The sequence below is a fragment of the Enhydra lutris genome, unplaced genomic scaffold, assembly GCF_002288905.1.
Source record: "Enhydra lutris kenyoni isolate GAN:26980312 unplaced genomic scaffold, ASM228890v2 scaffoldscaffold2, whole genome shotgun sequence".
Taxonomy (NCBI): Eukaryota; Metazoa; Chordata; class Mammalia; order Carnivora; family Mustelidae; genus Enhydra; species Enhydra lutris.
In genome coordinates, this window is record NW_019154086.1 from 83,098,390 (window position 1) to 83,114,360 (window position 15,971).

The 15,971-nt window shown below is 36.7% G+C and overlaps 1 protein-coding gene across 4 annotated transcripts in view; it reads left to right on the top strand.

The window, feature by feature from the left end:
• LOC111148375 (roundabout guidance receptor 1) overlaps window positions 1–15,971 on the top strand; it is a 417,477-nt gene that overhangs the window by 296,627 nt on the left and 104,879 nt on the right. For all 4 annotated transcript variants that reach the window (XM_022504899.1, XM_022504908.1, XM_022504882.1 and 1 more), the window contains exons 4-6: window positions 5,418–5,538; window positions 5,887–6,025; window positions 8,644–8,771. In XM_022504899.1, the coding sequence (XP_022360607.1) occupies window positions 5,418–5,538; window positions 5,887–6,025; window positions 8,644–8,771 (388 nt within the window). The remainder of the gene's footprint in view (window positions 1–5,417; window positions 5,539–5,886; window positions 6,026–8,643; window positions 8,772–15,971) is intronic.

The window sequence follows — 15,971 nt, forward strand, 5'->3', positions numbered from 1 at the left end:
GGTATTTCTCTATCTGCTACACTTTGTTGTTTCTTCCTTCCCCTTTGTCAATTTCAGTCTCTGACATCTCTAAGGAGATCAGTTTCCTCCAGGTTTGGTGAGACTTGTTTAGTTTTCCATTTAACTTGTCATGTCTGCTTGGAGACCCTTAACTGTTATTGCCAATGAGTACAGAATGGAATGCAGTATTTTAGAATGAAATTGTCTTACTAACAGGGTAGAAGATGTACGTCGGGGGTGGGGGTTGGTATTTATACTAATCTCAGAAGTTGCAGCACTGATTTCTGAAATAGAATAAATACTTATTATTTTGTCTAATTTTAACTCCTCTTTCCTATTCTTTTAATCCAGCATTTATCCTTAGGCCTGAGCCAGGCCTTTAGGCAAAATTTCTCAACCTCGGCACTACTGACATTTTGGGTGTGATAATCCCTTTTTTGGTGGAGGACTCCACTGTGCATTGTAGCTGTTTCCAAGCCTCCCTGGCCTCTGCCCCCCAGCAGTTAGTAACACACCTGCTCCCCGCCAATGGTGACAACCACAAATATCTTAAGACATTGCCATATATTTCCTGGGAGAGGATAGGTGATTGCCCTCATAAAGAATCACTGTTTTGGAGGAAATAAGAACGTATTTGGCCTGAGAATTACTTGTTTCTCAGGCTTTCCTACGTTCATGCAAATAAACCTTTTACTGACAAAAGCATTGGAAGATGTGTAACTAGTTCATTTTAATAAAAAGCTTCTGGACGTGGCCTTGCAAAGGAAGATCGGTTTTGATTAGGCAAATGGGTCCCTTTAATCATTAAATCCATAAGCATAGTATATAATTATGATGAGCAGGCATTTTTCTAAGTACTCTACATGATTTAGTTCATGTAACTCCCTATATCCTTGGAGACTTGTGTTAAGAGAATCCCCATTTTAGAGATGAGAAACAGAGGTACCGAGGCGTGAACACCTTGCCTGACCCCCCCATGTATATACGAAGACGTGGTGATTCCAGGGCCCATGCTCGCTTGGCTTTCCAATGTGAAGTACAATTTGAAAGATTATCTGGGATTTAGAAATCTTCTTTCTCTCTCTCTTTTTTAAGTTTGTGTCGGTATTTTCGTTTTGAGTTTGGTTCCGACCAGATAATGCTGGTAAAAAACACCTTGAGCAGGGAGGGAAAAAGTGCAATTTAGTTGACTTCAAGCAGCCATTGATGATTAATATCTCTTGCTGTTATTCAAGAAAAAATGCATTTTCCAAAAAATGCCTTATAAGGTTAATATTTTTATTTTTAGGCCTCAATTCATTATTTTAGTTTTTTTTCATTGATACAGAAATTATATATAAATGAACAGGTGTGACAAATGTATGCTTTTAGTTATATTATGTTTCTAATGGAGAAGGCTTCTTGAGATAGGGGATCATTTAAAAACTTCTCTTGTAGAAATAAATGTCCTCGTGAGCCATACAACTGGTGTTTACTTACAAAGGACAAGAAAATATTTTGTAAAATGCCTGGTGGGTTATTTTTAATTTGAACAGTAAATATGGTTTAGCAAAGCATTCTGTAGATTAAAATCTTAGAGAGAAGGAAGGCTTCTCTCTCTATATTTAGTAGCAAAACATAGCTACGTGTCACCAAAGCGTAAGTCTCCTGGCAGATGGGTTTAAAAGTCTTTTCAAGATTGAGCCAAGTGTGAATACAGTTGACTCTTAAGCATCATAGAGGTTAGGGGTACCCACCCCCTGCACAGTCAAAAATCTATGTATAACTTTCAATTCCCCCCAGACTTAACCGATAGCTTGCTATTGACTGGGTGCCTTACCCATAACAGGAACATAACACTGTCTATATTATATGTATTCTCTACTGTATTCTTAGGATAATGTAAGCTAGAGAAAAGAAAACGTGATTAAGAAAACCATAAAGAAGAGAAAATGCATTTACAATACTGTACGGTGTTTATTGAAAAAATCCGCCTGTGAGTGGACCTGCGCAGCTCACACCTGTCTGTTCAAGGTCAAGGGCATAGCTAGAGTTCTAGGAATAGGCTGTGAACCACACATGCTTCAGTACTTGATGGCTTTCTTTGAATTTGTCGTTCACCTTAGTTATTGCTTCCTCCCATTCAGCGCAACATTGGAATCCCATCCTCTCTGAGAGTCCCCCGGCACCCCCTTCATAACTCACGTTAACAAAATTTCCCTTCAACCCAATATAAGGATCCTTTCAAAATATAACAGTGTTGGGCTGCAATATATAAAGCTAATTGGTGCCCCATGTGTGCATCGGTGAGTTGATTTAAAACTCTACATTCCCAAGTATTTAAGATTTGTAAAAGTAAATTAGTACTATGTTATCCTGAAGCTGTAAAAATGTCCGTACAGTTGAAAATTATTTATGCTTTATCATTCTCTGACTCTCATTTTTCTCCACATTTGAATGTATCTTAAAATTATTCACAAAGCCTTGTATTTTATTATGGATATGACTCACTGACTTTTAAAGCACAAAGAATACTTACAGGATTTGTTGACTCCCTCTTATTTTGCTATAGCTTTTACTCATGAATGTACAATCCCTTCCGCAATGAAGTGACCACCTACATGTGCAGGAACATTTAAAGTTAGATTGTAAGGCAGAGGAGGAGACTCAATGCCTTGTCCAAAATTAAAGATCTAATAGTGGAACATCATCTGGGACCACATCTCAGATCATTTAACTTTCGTATCAGGAATAGAACTTGTCACCTTCATTTTTTCAGGAATGATTTTATTTCCTCAAGATTTTAGAAATTTTTATGGGAGGTGTTTCAAAATAAGTACATGACAAAAGGCGATACCAGGTCTTAATGGTCTGAATCTTGATAGGATTCTCGAATTTTCTGAACCTCAAGAAGTCAAGCTTATTAAACTCAAGTTCATTAAGCCGCAGTTATAACAGTGCTGTGGGCTGTATGTTTCTTGTCATTTGCACATCTCGTGTAGCCAAAGACCTCTATCTTGGCTAAAATCTGTTCCCACTTGCTAAGTGACATTGGGTGAGTCACTTTCCTTTCACACATTTCTTTACTATTTTCTAGATACTATGACAGGTCTTAGGGCTAAATGATGATTGAGATATGCTTCTCTGCCTCAGAGGTCACAGTCAGGGAGGAATGCTGACACTGAACACAAAATTAAAACATACTGTGATGATGGGCAGAGAGGAGCTTTTTGGGCAAGGAGACTATGCTTAGCTGAGCTGGTGGCTCCTTAAGTGAAAAATGAAGTTAGTAGAACCCTTGCCCTAACAGCCTCACAACAGTGTTATAATAAAGACCAAAATTTAAATGATATATTCACACAAAAGCCACTTTATGAAACATCAAATAGTTAGCTCTGTGAACCAGGAGCCTGAAGGTTGGGTGGACATTTGAATTAAGACTTCCATTTGAGACTTTCTAACGGGATAACTGCACACGTGAGAAAAGATGCTGATTTAGAAGAGGGAAAAATGAACTATCTTCAACATCTATCAGTAGGGGAATAGTCTGGTAAAGTATGATGAATCTATACAATGAGAACTATGTATAATGGAGTACTGTTTAGTCGCTGAGGAGTCACTGGGAGTCGCTGGGGAGGATCTGTCTACAATGTCTTCAACATTTAAAATGTAAAAATATTCTCAACATACTACGGAGTTGAAAATGCCTATAGAAGAGCGTAGATCACATTATTCTACATTAGAAAAGTGTGTGTGAGTAGAGGTAGAGGTGAATCTGTACCTATGTCTATCTATATTATGTGTGTGAGAGAGAGAGAGAGAAAAAAAAGAAGACTACCAAGTATTGGCATTCGTTAACTTTTGGAAGATTTGTTTGTTTTTGTGTGACATTTGTTTCTTTGTGTTATTCTGTGTGAAATTTAGATAAGTATATATGAAAAACATATATACATATAAAACATATCTTATAACTCCCTATAAACCTTTATAGAAATGGCTCCTTGGATGACAGGCTAGATTTTATGTATAAAAACAGTTTGTATTCAACAAAAATCTTTTAAGTGACTACTGTGTGGAGGCATTATTCTAGGTATGAGAAATAGAGTCATGAGCAATATGGAGAAAAGTCCCTGTGTGGTTTTTGTAATGGTACCTAGAGAATCATGATTATTGTTTTAATAAAATGACTGACAATTATTAAGTTCTAAAAGTTACAGAAATAAAAACTGCACAGTTCTTATTTAGTTTGTCCTAACACATAAAGACTTGGACGCAGTGTCTAGTTTGGGTGTCTGGATTGAAACTAAGCAGTTACAGCTCTCCAAAACAGTTACTTTATAAAGTAGAGCTTTCAATAAACTCCAAGTTTATGATGGAAAAAAATTTCCATTTGGATAGTTCTTTCCTGCCTGCTTTGCTTTGCTTTTTCTCCCTCTTCCCTCCTTCCCTTTCCCTTGCACTTTCTCTCTCTCCCTCCCTCTCTCTCTCTCTCATCAGTACACTATACAGAATAACTATGAGGTTAAGGTCAAAACCTACATGAAACATTCTAGAAGTTATCCCTGACAAAAACATTCCAAGGTTCAGAGCATTGTCAATGTTCCTGGGGAACTGAACCCAACTCTCCACCAAAAGCCTATTAAATTAAGTAAAGATAGTTCAATTTCTGCAAACTAATCTTAATTCATGGTTAACCTCAGCCTATTTATTGTACTGGAAATCTGCTTACATTTGTAATTAATTCTTCTTCAAATAATTCAATGTTCAAGAGTGTGTCCAAATGACTTTCAAAATGATTTATTGGGAACTGTTCAGTCTCTGCCTCCTAAGTCCCCAGGAAACTACTTGGGCAGCAGCAATGCCTTTTTTTTTTTTTTTTTTTTTTTTTAAAGACCATGTCAGTTTCTGCACAGTTTGGGATCTTTAACAATATATTCCTTTAAAGCAAACCTGATAAATTAAGTAATTAGGGACATTTTTTCCCATGTCTTCTAGTACCAGAATATGCTTCCTTGAAATCATTTAAAGCTAATCCGAATTTACATGTTAAGTATACTCATATGGTATTAAGAATTTCCTTTTTTTTTTTCCCTGCTTGCTAACCAAATTATTCATGCACTTGTTTGGTTTTCATTTAACTAAATAATAGGAAAGAACTTGGCCAGTATAGAAATAGAAATTTCTAGTTGTTCCGAATGTAATAACTATATAGGAAAATGTAGGTAAGTAAAAGAGTTTGGCCACTTTTATATGGTATATATGGTACAAATTCTGTCTAAAGTTACTACCTATAAATATAGCAAATACTGCATATCAGCTTTTTGATATAATTATGTTTTGTTCTTTGTTTGGAAAGTAGACTTCACTTAGGAAGACTTCTGTTGTGTCAACATGGCTAAAGCAATTTTAATAGTATTCCTGTAAAACTTTTTTTTAAGATACGAGGTGGAAAGCTCATGATTACTTACACCCGCAAAAGTGATGCTGGCAAATACGTTTGTGTTGGTACCAACATGGTTGGGGAACGTGAGAGTGAAGTAGCAGAGCTAACTGTTCTGGGTAAGTGAAATTTTATCCAATCCACTCACTGTAAAGTAGATCTCCTATCATTTTTCAGTTTCTTTAGAGCAGGGAGAAAGAAGTCACTTTTTAGATAGTAAATGGGTAAATTTACAGGCTGGGAGAGGAGACAAGGAATTAGTCAAGTAGCCCAAGCTAAAGTAGCCAGGACATGGGAAAAAAACTAGGAGAAAACTCAAAACCTAGGGAGGGGTTTCTAGAGGAAGGGAACCAGGTGAAATAATTTTCTAAATAATATTTGAAATCATAAATGTCTTTATGAACATCTCAAATGGTTTTTAGTCTTTCATTTTTATTTGTTCTTGAGATAGCTTTTTCTCATTTTAGAGAGACCATCGTTTGTGAAGAGACCTAGTAATTTGGCCGTAACAGTAGATGACAGTGCAGAATTTAAATGTGAGGCCCGAGGTGACCCTGTGCCTACGGTACGATGGAGAAAAGACGATGGAGAACTGCCCAAATCCAGGTACAGATCAGAATATGATGATATGATTCATCTGCTCGGAATTTTTACTGTTCTCATTGGACCCCCGCTTGTATATGTGTCGTTAGACTAGTCTTTTCTAGACTTTTTGATCAGGGGCCAGGTGCAATATTAGTGATAATTAGAATCAGGAGGAGGTTATCATGCTTTCTCTGAGAGTTTCACATAAGAACTGTGGATTCATGACCTTGGCTTGCCCAGGGAACACTTGTCGAATGTGATAGTCCTTCAACAGGTTTCTCTTCTGTCCAACTAGAGCACAATTAATAGCCATTTCTTTTATGGCAGTGGGTAGGAAAGGGAAGGGAGGTCTAGCAGTAAAGATATAGGTATGACCCAATTAAAAAGCAGGTTTCTATTTCCTTAGCTACCAAATCACCAGGGAAGGGCAGGAGAAGTCAGAGTTTCTTGCTATCTGTCAAGACTTTAAATTGGTTAAGAGCAGAACTACACTTGCAGCCTCAGGGAACGAGACAGTGAAATGAAGCTTTCAAGTGTCGTCGTTAAGCTGTCTTTCCATTCATTCAGCAAACATGTGTTGAGCCCTTGCTAGGTTTGGGGGTTACAGTGTCCTAGACATCATTTCTGCTCTCAAGGAGCTCCCAAAAGGTTTGTGTGGATAGATACAGAATAACATGGCAAACCCTTTGTCACATAGATGGAGACCTAGGGGAGTAGGAAATCAGGAGAGAGTTCTCACAGGAAAGTGACATGTAAACAATGCCCTGAAAAATAAGTATAAATTTGAAAAGCAAGAAAGAAGAGAAGAGTATTCCAGGAAAAGAGACATTATAACATAGACACAAATCTGAGAAAGAATGTCACATGCTTTGAGTGGTGGGAAGTTTAGCATGGGTAGCTCAAAGGGCATGTAGCAAGAGTTCTGTCAGATTGGAGATACTGGGGCCAAATGATCAGGGGCTTTGTATAACAGAGTGAGGAATTTTGAATCATATTGCGTGTATACCGATGAGTCAAGAGGAATTTGAAGGAACGGCATTACTTTTTTTTTTAAAGATTTTATTTTTAGGGGCACCTGGGTGGCAGAGTCGGTTGAACATCTGATTCTTAGTTTCAGCTCAGGTTGTGATCTCAGGGTCATGAGATCGAACACCCCGTCAGGCTCCACACTCTGTGTGGAGTCTGCTTGAGACTTTCCCTCTCCTTCTACCTTTACCCCCGTGCACTCCTGCACTCGTGCTGTCTCTGTCTAAAAAATAAATAATCTTTAAAAAAGATTTTATTTTTAAGTAATCTTTACAGCCAACGTGGGCCTCAGACTTAACAATCTTGAGATTGAGTCACATACTCTACACACTGAGCCAGCCAGATACCCACAACAGGATTACTTTTTAGAGAAAATAATCTTTTAGTGCCATGGATATTACATTAATGTGGGGTGAAGCTAACGGCAGGGTCACCATGGTTGTTTTTATCCAGAAAAGAGATGTGGATTGCCTGAACTGGAGCAGGAAATAGGGATAGAGGTCCATGGTGGACACAAATTTCTGAAACTAAGCCAATGAATTGGATGATTTGTTACATACAGAGCGCTGGGGAAGGAAGATACCAGGAGATTATATTAGGAGAAGTTGGTTTATACAGTGGAGAAAGAAAAGAAAGTTGTATTGAACCTAAGATATATTAGATACTTGTGTGATATGTTGTCTAACTATCAATCATTTGGGATTATGAATTTGGAGCTTCAGTGAAATAGGGGTTGGGAGTGTTTGCAGCTGGTCAGCAGATAACTGTTAGTAGCTAATAAAACTCAGGGATATTATGTAGAGTAAGAAGAGGATTAAAGTGAAACTTCGAAAGAAACCCAACATTGAAGGGGACAGAAGATGAGGCAAGGCAAGTAAACTCTAGAATGAGAGCCTGGGTTCAGGTATCAATTCTGCCACTGACCTAGCTGAGAACCAAAGCCAGCTGACTTTCCTTTCTTATGTGTCTAGTTTCTCATCTGCAAAATAAAGATGAGCACAATACTTCCTACAATGTTTTAAGGTTTTTTAATTTATTTGAGAAAGAGAGAGTGCACAAGTGGGAGGAGCAGAGGGAAAGGGAGAGAGAAACCCAAGCAGACTCTGCAGTGAGCGCAGAGCCTGATGGAGGGCTCAGTCTCATGACCCTGTGAGATCACAACCTAAGCCCAAACCAAGAGTCAGACACTCAACCGACTATTCCACCCAGGCACCCCAATACTTCAGGTAGTTGTTGTAAGAATTTTGAAAGAGTAGACCTATAAAACAAAGTCCAGCATATAATAGGAATTTATTTAATGGTTACCATCTTTTGATTTTAGTATGAGGACAGTAGCTTGAGGAAATAAATGAGGAAGTGCCAACTTTACCCAAAAATACCTGTTTGGAAAACAGTTTAATTGTTTAGCCAACATAAGTGGGAAAGTGGGCTCTTTCTTTCTGTGTGCTTACATAGAGGGATGCCACATTTCACCATTTGTTTTAAATTTTCTGAAGAGAATGTTGCACGTTATTGATTTGCTGCCTTAGATGTGTCATATTGCCAATGACGGGATTTTTTTTTTTTTTAAGTAGAACGTCACTTAACTGCTCATTTGTTTGTTATATCACTAGATACGAAATCAGAGATGATCATACCCTGAAGATTCGGAAAGTGATGGCTGGTGACATGGGGTCATACACTTGTGTGGCAGAAAATATGGTTGGAAAAGCTGAAGTATCAGCTACTCTGACTGTCCAAGGTACGGTTTGTGGTCATTTTATCACAGGAAGGATGATGTGTATATTAGAAGAAAATATGATTTATTCAAGTAGTTTATATTAAATGTAGGCTTCAAATAGTGCTATCAATATTGCATTGAAATATAATTTAGAGAAATTATCATTTTGCCTATGGGAGCTCTGTAAGTGTTTGTTACAGGAAATTGAATTAAGATGCTAAAATTATGGAGAGTTCTGTCTTGGTGAAGTAGAGGAGGAAAGTGTGCTCTAATCTCTGGGCCTTCAGACATAGAGCCCTTCTAATCTTTTAATTAAATGGCAGCTATTACCATGAGAGCTTTGTCTTTAAATGGCAACAAATCTACCAGTCCTTCAGACTGTGCACTTTCAAGGGTCTCTACAATTCAGAACACCAAAATAAGAAAATTCTATTTCCCTCTGAAATGTGCGAGCCATCCACAGAGTGGGGATGTCTGCCATCTTTTTATTTTATTATTATTATTCCTACAGTCCTGGGAGATAACAAATGTTCAGTAAATATTTGTTGAATGAATTAACTGCATCTGCACTTTGCTAGTTCTGATACAGATTATTTGATGTTATATGAGCCCAAATGGACGCCCCATTCCATGGCTACAAGTTTTTGAATGTCAGACTCACGTCTTCAACTGACATGCCGAAATGGTTCTTTCACCATACGAAATGGTTCTTTGTATCCATAATCCAGATGTTTTTCATTTTCATCATCCCTTTTCTCCTTTCTTCATGATGTCATATAGATTATTTCTCACTATGTCTCATCTGAGAACGCTCTCATTTCTTTCTTTTTTTTTTTTTTTTTTTTTATTTTAGGAACCATTTTTTTTTTTTTTTTTTTTTTTTTTTTTTTTTCAGTTTAGGGACAAATTCTTTATTGTGGAATTTGAGGGACAATGAACTTTAAAAAACCTTTGCTCATGAAAAAACTCCCCTGTTTTGACAAGTATATAGAGTAAACAGGGATTTGGGCCCTAAACCACTTAGCTTGTTTCTGGGTCTGACATTAGCAACACTTGGTGCTGTCATCTTTTCTGAACACTGTCTCCTCTAAGGCTATTAGGAAGAAAAAGGTGGCTTTTGAGGAGTGCTTCTACTGTGGGCTTTCTATTAAAGAGCCTTGTGGGCTTTTTACAGTAAAAAACAAAAAAAAAAGAAGAAGAAGAATAAAGAATATTTTCTTTCTGTCTGTAAAGCCATTATGTCCCACTTTGGGGTTTTTAGCTCAATCTCATAAAAACAAAAGAAAAGAAAAGATCAAGAACAAACATTGACTTTCTAAGGCCTAGACTACTTCTCTTTAATCTAAGTTAGACCTGAACTCCATGTAAGACTAAAACTGTAAGAAAAGGAAACCCCTTTATGCTTAGAGAAAGCACAGATTTAAGAGATGTCAAATCCCAGTTCAAAAGCCCTCCAGAGGGAGTAAAAGGAGCCCTCGATGAAGACAAGACATGAAAAGGTGTGTCTGTCTTTAGGCAGTTGTGACAGGGAGCTGATTGTCTATCACATTAGTCCAAGAGGTATGTTCCACTTTATGTTTTAAAGTCCTTTACCTTGGGAGTCTGATGCTTTTATTAATAATAGTCATTCCTCTGTATCTACAGTGGACATCGAAATAAAAATAGAATTTCTTCCTATAATTTTATTTATTTATAATTTTTTTCCTTCCTGCAATTTTAAATTAAGTCCAAAGCTAATTCAGCCTTAAGTTTTCCATATGGAATTATTAATCCCTAAGCCTGGATTTCAATGGAAATTGGGTACAAATAATCAAATCTGCAAACTACCTAAGAATTGAGAATTTTTATTTCAGTTACATTGGGTTTTCTATAAACATATGAAAGACTTGTATATTGGTGAGAAGGTATTCTTTTATTCAAATACTAAAATTAAATTTGCATATTAATATCACTGTTAAAATATCTTCAACATTCTAGGATAGTATGCATAAAATGCCAAAGAAAGTAATGTGATTCCCAACTGCAGAAGATAACTAAGGAGAAAAAAAAAAAAAGGAAACTTTACAAAAGAAACTTGACAAGTCATACTTTTTTTCTTCATTTGAAATTGAATACAGAAAAATACTATTTACTACAAGGGAAACTAATTTGAAATGAATCCATTTGATAGCAGGAAACCATTACAATAAATTCAGTAGTGTATTAATTTCTGTATTTTATTTGTGTTTTATTTTTAAAAGAAACTTTTGAATCAGTATGAGCTCAAAAATAATTTTATTTTCCATCACCCCTCATACAAGAAATACTTAATTTTGAGCGTTAATGTTGAGCAACAAAACTCTATGCTCCAGATAGAAGTTACTGGAAAAAAAAAAATAAAACTCTTCAATGAGAGTGCCCATTGGATTTTCATCCCCAGTACAGACATGATTAGTTCTAATATTTAAAAAATAAATTTGATTTGTGAATCACTTCTTTTTTTCCTTTCTTTTTTTTTCTTGAAATCCCAATTCTGCTTTCTTGGTGACTCTACCTGTACATTTTTCTTTCAATATTCCTTCTAAGGAGTTTCTTATTTTTTATACTTGTGTAGTCTTCACAGTGCTCAGCATCATACTAGACATATAGTAGGCACATTTTTTTAATACTTGTTAGGATTTAAAATAGGAATATGGATTCCAACCTTCTGCTTGAGCAGTAAAAATACAGGGACATCCTAAGGGAAATTCAAGCAGCTTCTGATGGCTTTGATTCTGAATGCCAACAGTAGGTTCTGTGGAATCAAAGTTGGAGAGGTTGCCATCTTGTGATAGGTGCCTAGTGGTCTGTGTTTGAAAGGGACTAGAGCCAAACCTAGACCTAGGCAGTGTCCTAAACTTATCTGAAGTTTGTTATCTGAATGTATCTGAACTTACATATCTATACTTATCTGAAACTTATTAAATAGACAAATTATCTAGGATGCCCCTGGAGAATCTGATTTAAGAATCTGGGTCTGAACACAGACATTTGTTTTTATGTTTTATTTTTGTTTTTGTTTTTAAAAAGCAAGCCCCATGCAGTGTCTGCCCTCAGTGTGGAGTCTGCTTAAGATTCTCTCTCCCTTTGCCCCTCCCCACTTGTTCTCTCTCTCTCTCTCCCTCTCAAATAAATAAATAACTAAATATTTTAAAAAATAAAGAAAGAAAGAAGCCCCAAACCCAATGTGGGGCTTGAACTCACAACCCCGAGATCAGTTGTTGCATTCTTTACTGGCTGATTCAGCCAAGTGCCCCTTTATTTTTTGTTTTAAACAAGCAAGTTCATGAATCCCTGGGATGAGGACTTACTTGAACTATAGAAAGAATAAAGGACTTTAAAATTTTTCTTGAGAGTGTGGGTATTATTGGAGCTGGAAGAAATGTATTACAAAGAATGGTAGAGCTAAGAGCGTAGACATTGGAGTCAAAATTTAGTTGGATGTTGTTTCTATTATTGATTAACTGTGAACTTAAAGAGGTGGTTTAAACTTTTTTTTTTCCAAAGATTTTATTTATTTATTTGACCGAGAGAGAGAAAAATCACAAGTAGGAGGAGAGGCAGACAGAGAGAGAGATTGAGAGGAGGAAGTAGGCTCCCCACTGAGCAGATGCAGGGCTCAATCCCAGGACCCTGGGATCATGACCTGAGCAGAAGGCAGAGGCTTTAACCCACTGAGCCACGCAGGTGCCCGGAGGTGGTTTAAACTTCTTAAACCTCAGTTGCCCCATGCGTAAAATGGGCGTGGTAATACCAACCTCGGAGTTTTTATAAGGATAAAATTAAATTTTATATATAGAAGACACTTAACATACTGTCTGTTACAGAGTAAATATTTCATCCTTAAGGAGCATTATATTCATATTAGTGTTATTGACAGCTGTTTTGCTTAATTTTAATAATTATTGGCTCTTCAGTAAGAAACATGGTACGGTATAGATAATTTTAGACAGATAGTGTTGTTCTTTCTTTGCTATTGTAAATGAGACATGTGAGCTGCTAATATAGTCATGATAATTTATGATCCAAGAATTATTCAAAACTCTTCTCAAATATAAAGTTTTACATTTTCATTATAAAAGAAACTACTTGCTTTTCCGGTAAATGTTTTAGAGAGGGGGGTGTGTGTGTGTGTATGTGTGTGTGTGTGTGTGTGTGTGTGTGTGTGTGTGTGTGTGTTGTCAAAGCTCTAGTGCTAGACTTATATTTTGCAAAGTAATTAGATATTGCCTTGAAGAGTGGCTGTTTTGCAATCATTTTGATTCTCAGCACCTCAGGTTACCTTTCCTTAAAATAGGGTATTTCCAGGTGATTCTTTCTAAGAATGGTAAGATGATCCATGAGCAGATATACTGTTTATTCTCCTTTACGACCACTCATAAACTTCAATCAATCAGTCCAAGCCATGAGTAAAATATGAGGCCACACACTGTCATTAGCAAGTAACTGCACCTCTAAAACCTATACCACATACAGATCTCATGTGACATTGGATGGATTACTTCTTGAGCAATCTATCACAAAAGCATTGGGTCAAATCAAAATATTATTTATAACACAGCAGATTTTATTTTGCTCTGAAAAGAGGCAAATTGCAATAAAGTTTGGGGATATTAAGAAGTTGTCAATTAAAAATAGGTGTATCCTGGGCTCCGTGAATATTTAGGCTATTCTTCAAAAAGAGTTAATAACCAGAGTCCTTTTAACTTGTGTGTCAGCTTTGGGGTATCATTGAAACTGAGTGAGACTCAAAGGCTCTGCAGTGCTTTGACCTATTGAAAAATAAGTAATGTTTATTACATGACCAATAAAAAATGGTGAAATAATGTTGTTTGGAATAATTACAGCAGAAAAGTCTTTCTTTCTTTCTTTTTTTTTTTTTAAGATTTTATTTTATTTATTTGACACAGAGAGAGAGAGATCACAAGTAGGCAGAGAGGCAGGCAGAGAGAGAGGGGGAAATAGGCTCCCGCTGAACAGAGAGCCCGATACGGGGCTCGATCCCAGGACCCTCAGATGCTGAGCCAAAGGCAGAAGCCTAACTCACTGAGCTACCCAGGAACCCCCAGAAAAGTCTTTCTGCTTAAACTCCCAGTTAACCTGAAAATTTAGTTAACGTAACTTAACATCCTATTATTCTCTGGAATAATTTTTTTTAAAAGATTGTATTTGTTATTTATTTGAGAGAAAAAGAGAGCATAGAGAGGGGTAAAAGGGGAGAGAGAGAAAAGCAGACTCTGCACTGAGTGTGGAGCCTGAGGTAGGGCTCTATCTCGTGATGCTGAGATCATGACCTGAGCTGAAACCAGGAGTTGGATGCTTAACCCACTGGGCCGTCTAGTCGCCCTTCTCTGAAACAATATAAGCTTTGTTACCTATAAATTTAAACCCTCAATGTTACTGTATTTATATTTAATGGGTAACCGCCCTTGTTTTCCCTCCATGTGTGTAACATCTACACATCTCCTCAAGATTTCTCTTTGTGAACCTCAAACACACACACAAACTCAGGCCTCTTTTTAAAGTCATCTCATCTCAGTTTTGTTTGATTACGTTGTTATAATCACACTTCAGGGTTTCAATTTGGCAAGTGTTAGGATTGCTGGCTCTGTGTTGGGTAGGTATGAATTCTCTTCTGAACTGGTGTTTTATATTGTATGATGACCCCATCTTTTAAGGCACAAGATATATACTGTGTGGTATTTATAACCATTTTATAGGTTGTGACATACCTATAAAATAGAAAATCTAACCAGAAAAAATAGATGCAGAGAGGCTCCCTGCCAGGTTTTTCAACAGTGTACCATTAAAACTGCTAGAATTTATGCCTCTGCTTGGTGTTCTGAGAATGGTCACAGGTTTGTTTCATATTATTTTACTATCATAATCTTAACCTATGAGGCCTTTATTCGATGTTTGCCAGGTGGACCTTGCAGTTCTTCTTGGAATCACATGATGGCTAACTTCAGTTTTTTACTGGTTTTTATTTGTGAACCAACTCATGGTTAATTTAAAAAGTGAAGGGTTTTTTGATTTGGTTTGGTTGAAAGTCGCCTTTAGAAAAAGCTTGGTGGAGGCAACTCCAAAGCACTACGTGAAAAATAAAGGAAGAAAAATAATTTTATTTACTATTGTATAAATAAGAAACCCTTTGAAATGAGTTATTATGCATTTACGATGACGGTCTTGTTGGTAGCTTTTTAGATCATGCCATTTCTGAGGAGCGCTAGCCAGGAGGAAAGATGGAGCAGGAGGCCATAGAGAATTTAGTTTAAACTCTGAATTTCTCCCATTCCCAACTCTATGCACTGCCTCTAAGAGATTGTATGATTCTTTGCTTCAGTGATCCTCCTTGCTTAAACAAGGCCAACTTGAGGGCATTATTAATCTTTCTACTCCCTTTGCAACTGTGCAGAGAGAGCAGCTATTATTACTATCACAATTTTATTTCCAAAGTGAATTTGCGACTCTGTCACCAGAATGATCATGTTCCCGTCACTGTGTCTGTCACAGGAAACCAGACTGAAAACACACTTCCATACCCCAGCCATTCCCTGAGTCGTCACATTTTATCTTTGCGGAGCTGAACCATTAAGAAAACCTAATCCCACTTTTGTTTGTCTCTCTTACAATAGGAACTAAAAAGACATTTAGTCCTCTCGTTTCCCTCAGCCCTGAGTGCTGGGCCAGTCTGACACAGGAAACTGGGCATTTAGATCTTAGTTCACACCTCACTGCACTCCTCTCCAGGCCACTCACAGAGACCGGTTATTCTTTGAAGCTCAAGAAACAGTTGCTTTTCTGCCCTTTCAGCAAGAGCTCTGTTAAAAGAAAAGGCAGATACCAAACATCTCTAAACCAGGTGATGCTCTGTTACCAGACGAGTGCGATGTCTGTGAAACCCCAGCCCTTTCCTGATAAGTGCTTGTCCATTTTTCTTCCTTTGATGTGAAATTACTGCACTCTCTCAATTTCATCACCTGTTTTATTTCATTTTTTATAAAATATGGTCTCATGAGTGATGTTGCTATCTCTTTAAATTTATGATATATATAATATATATAAATTTATATATTATACATAACATATTTATATATTATATAAATATATTAAAGTATATATTTATATAATATATAAATATATATTATATATAAATTATATAATATATAAATATATATTATATATAAATTATATAATATATAA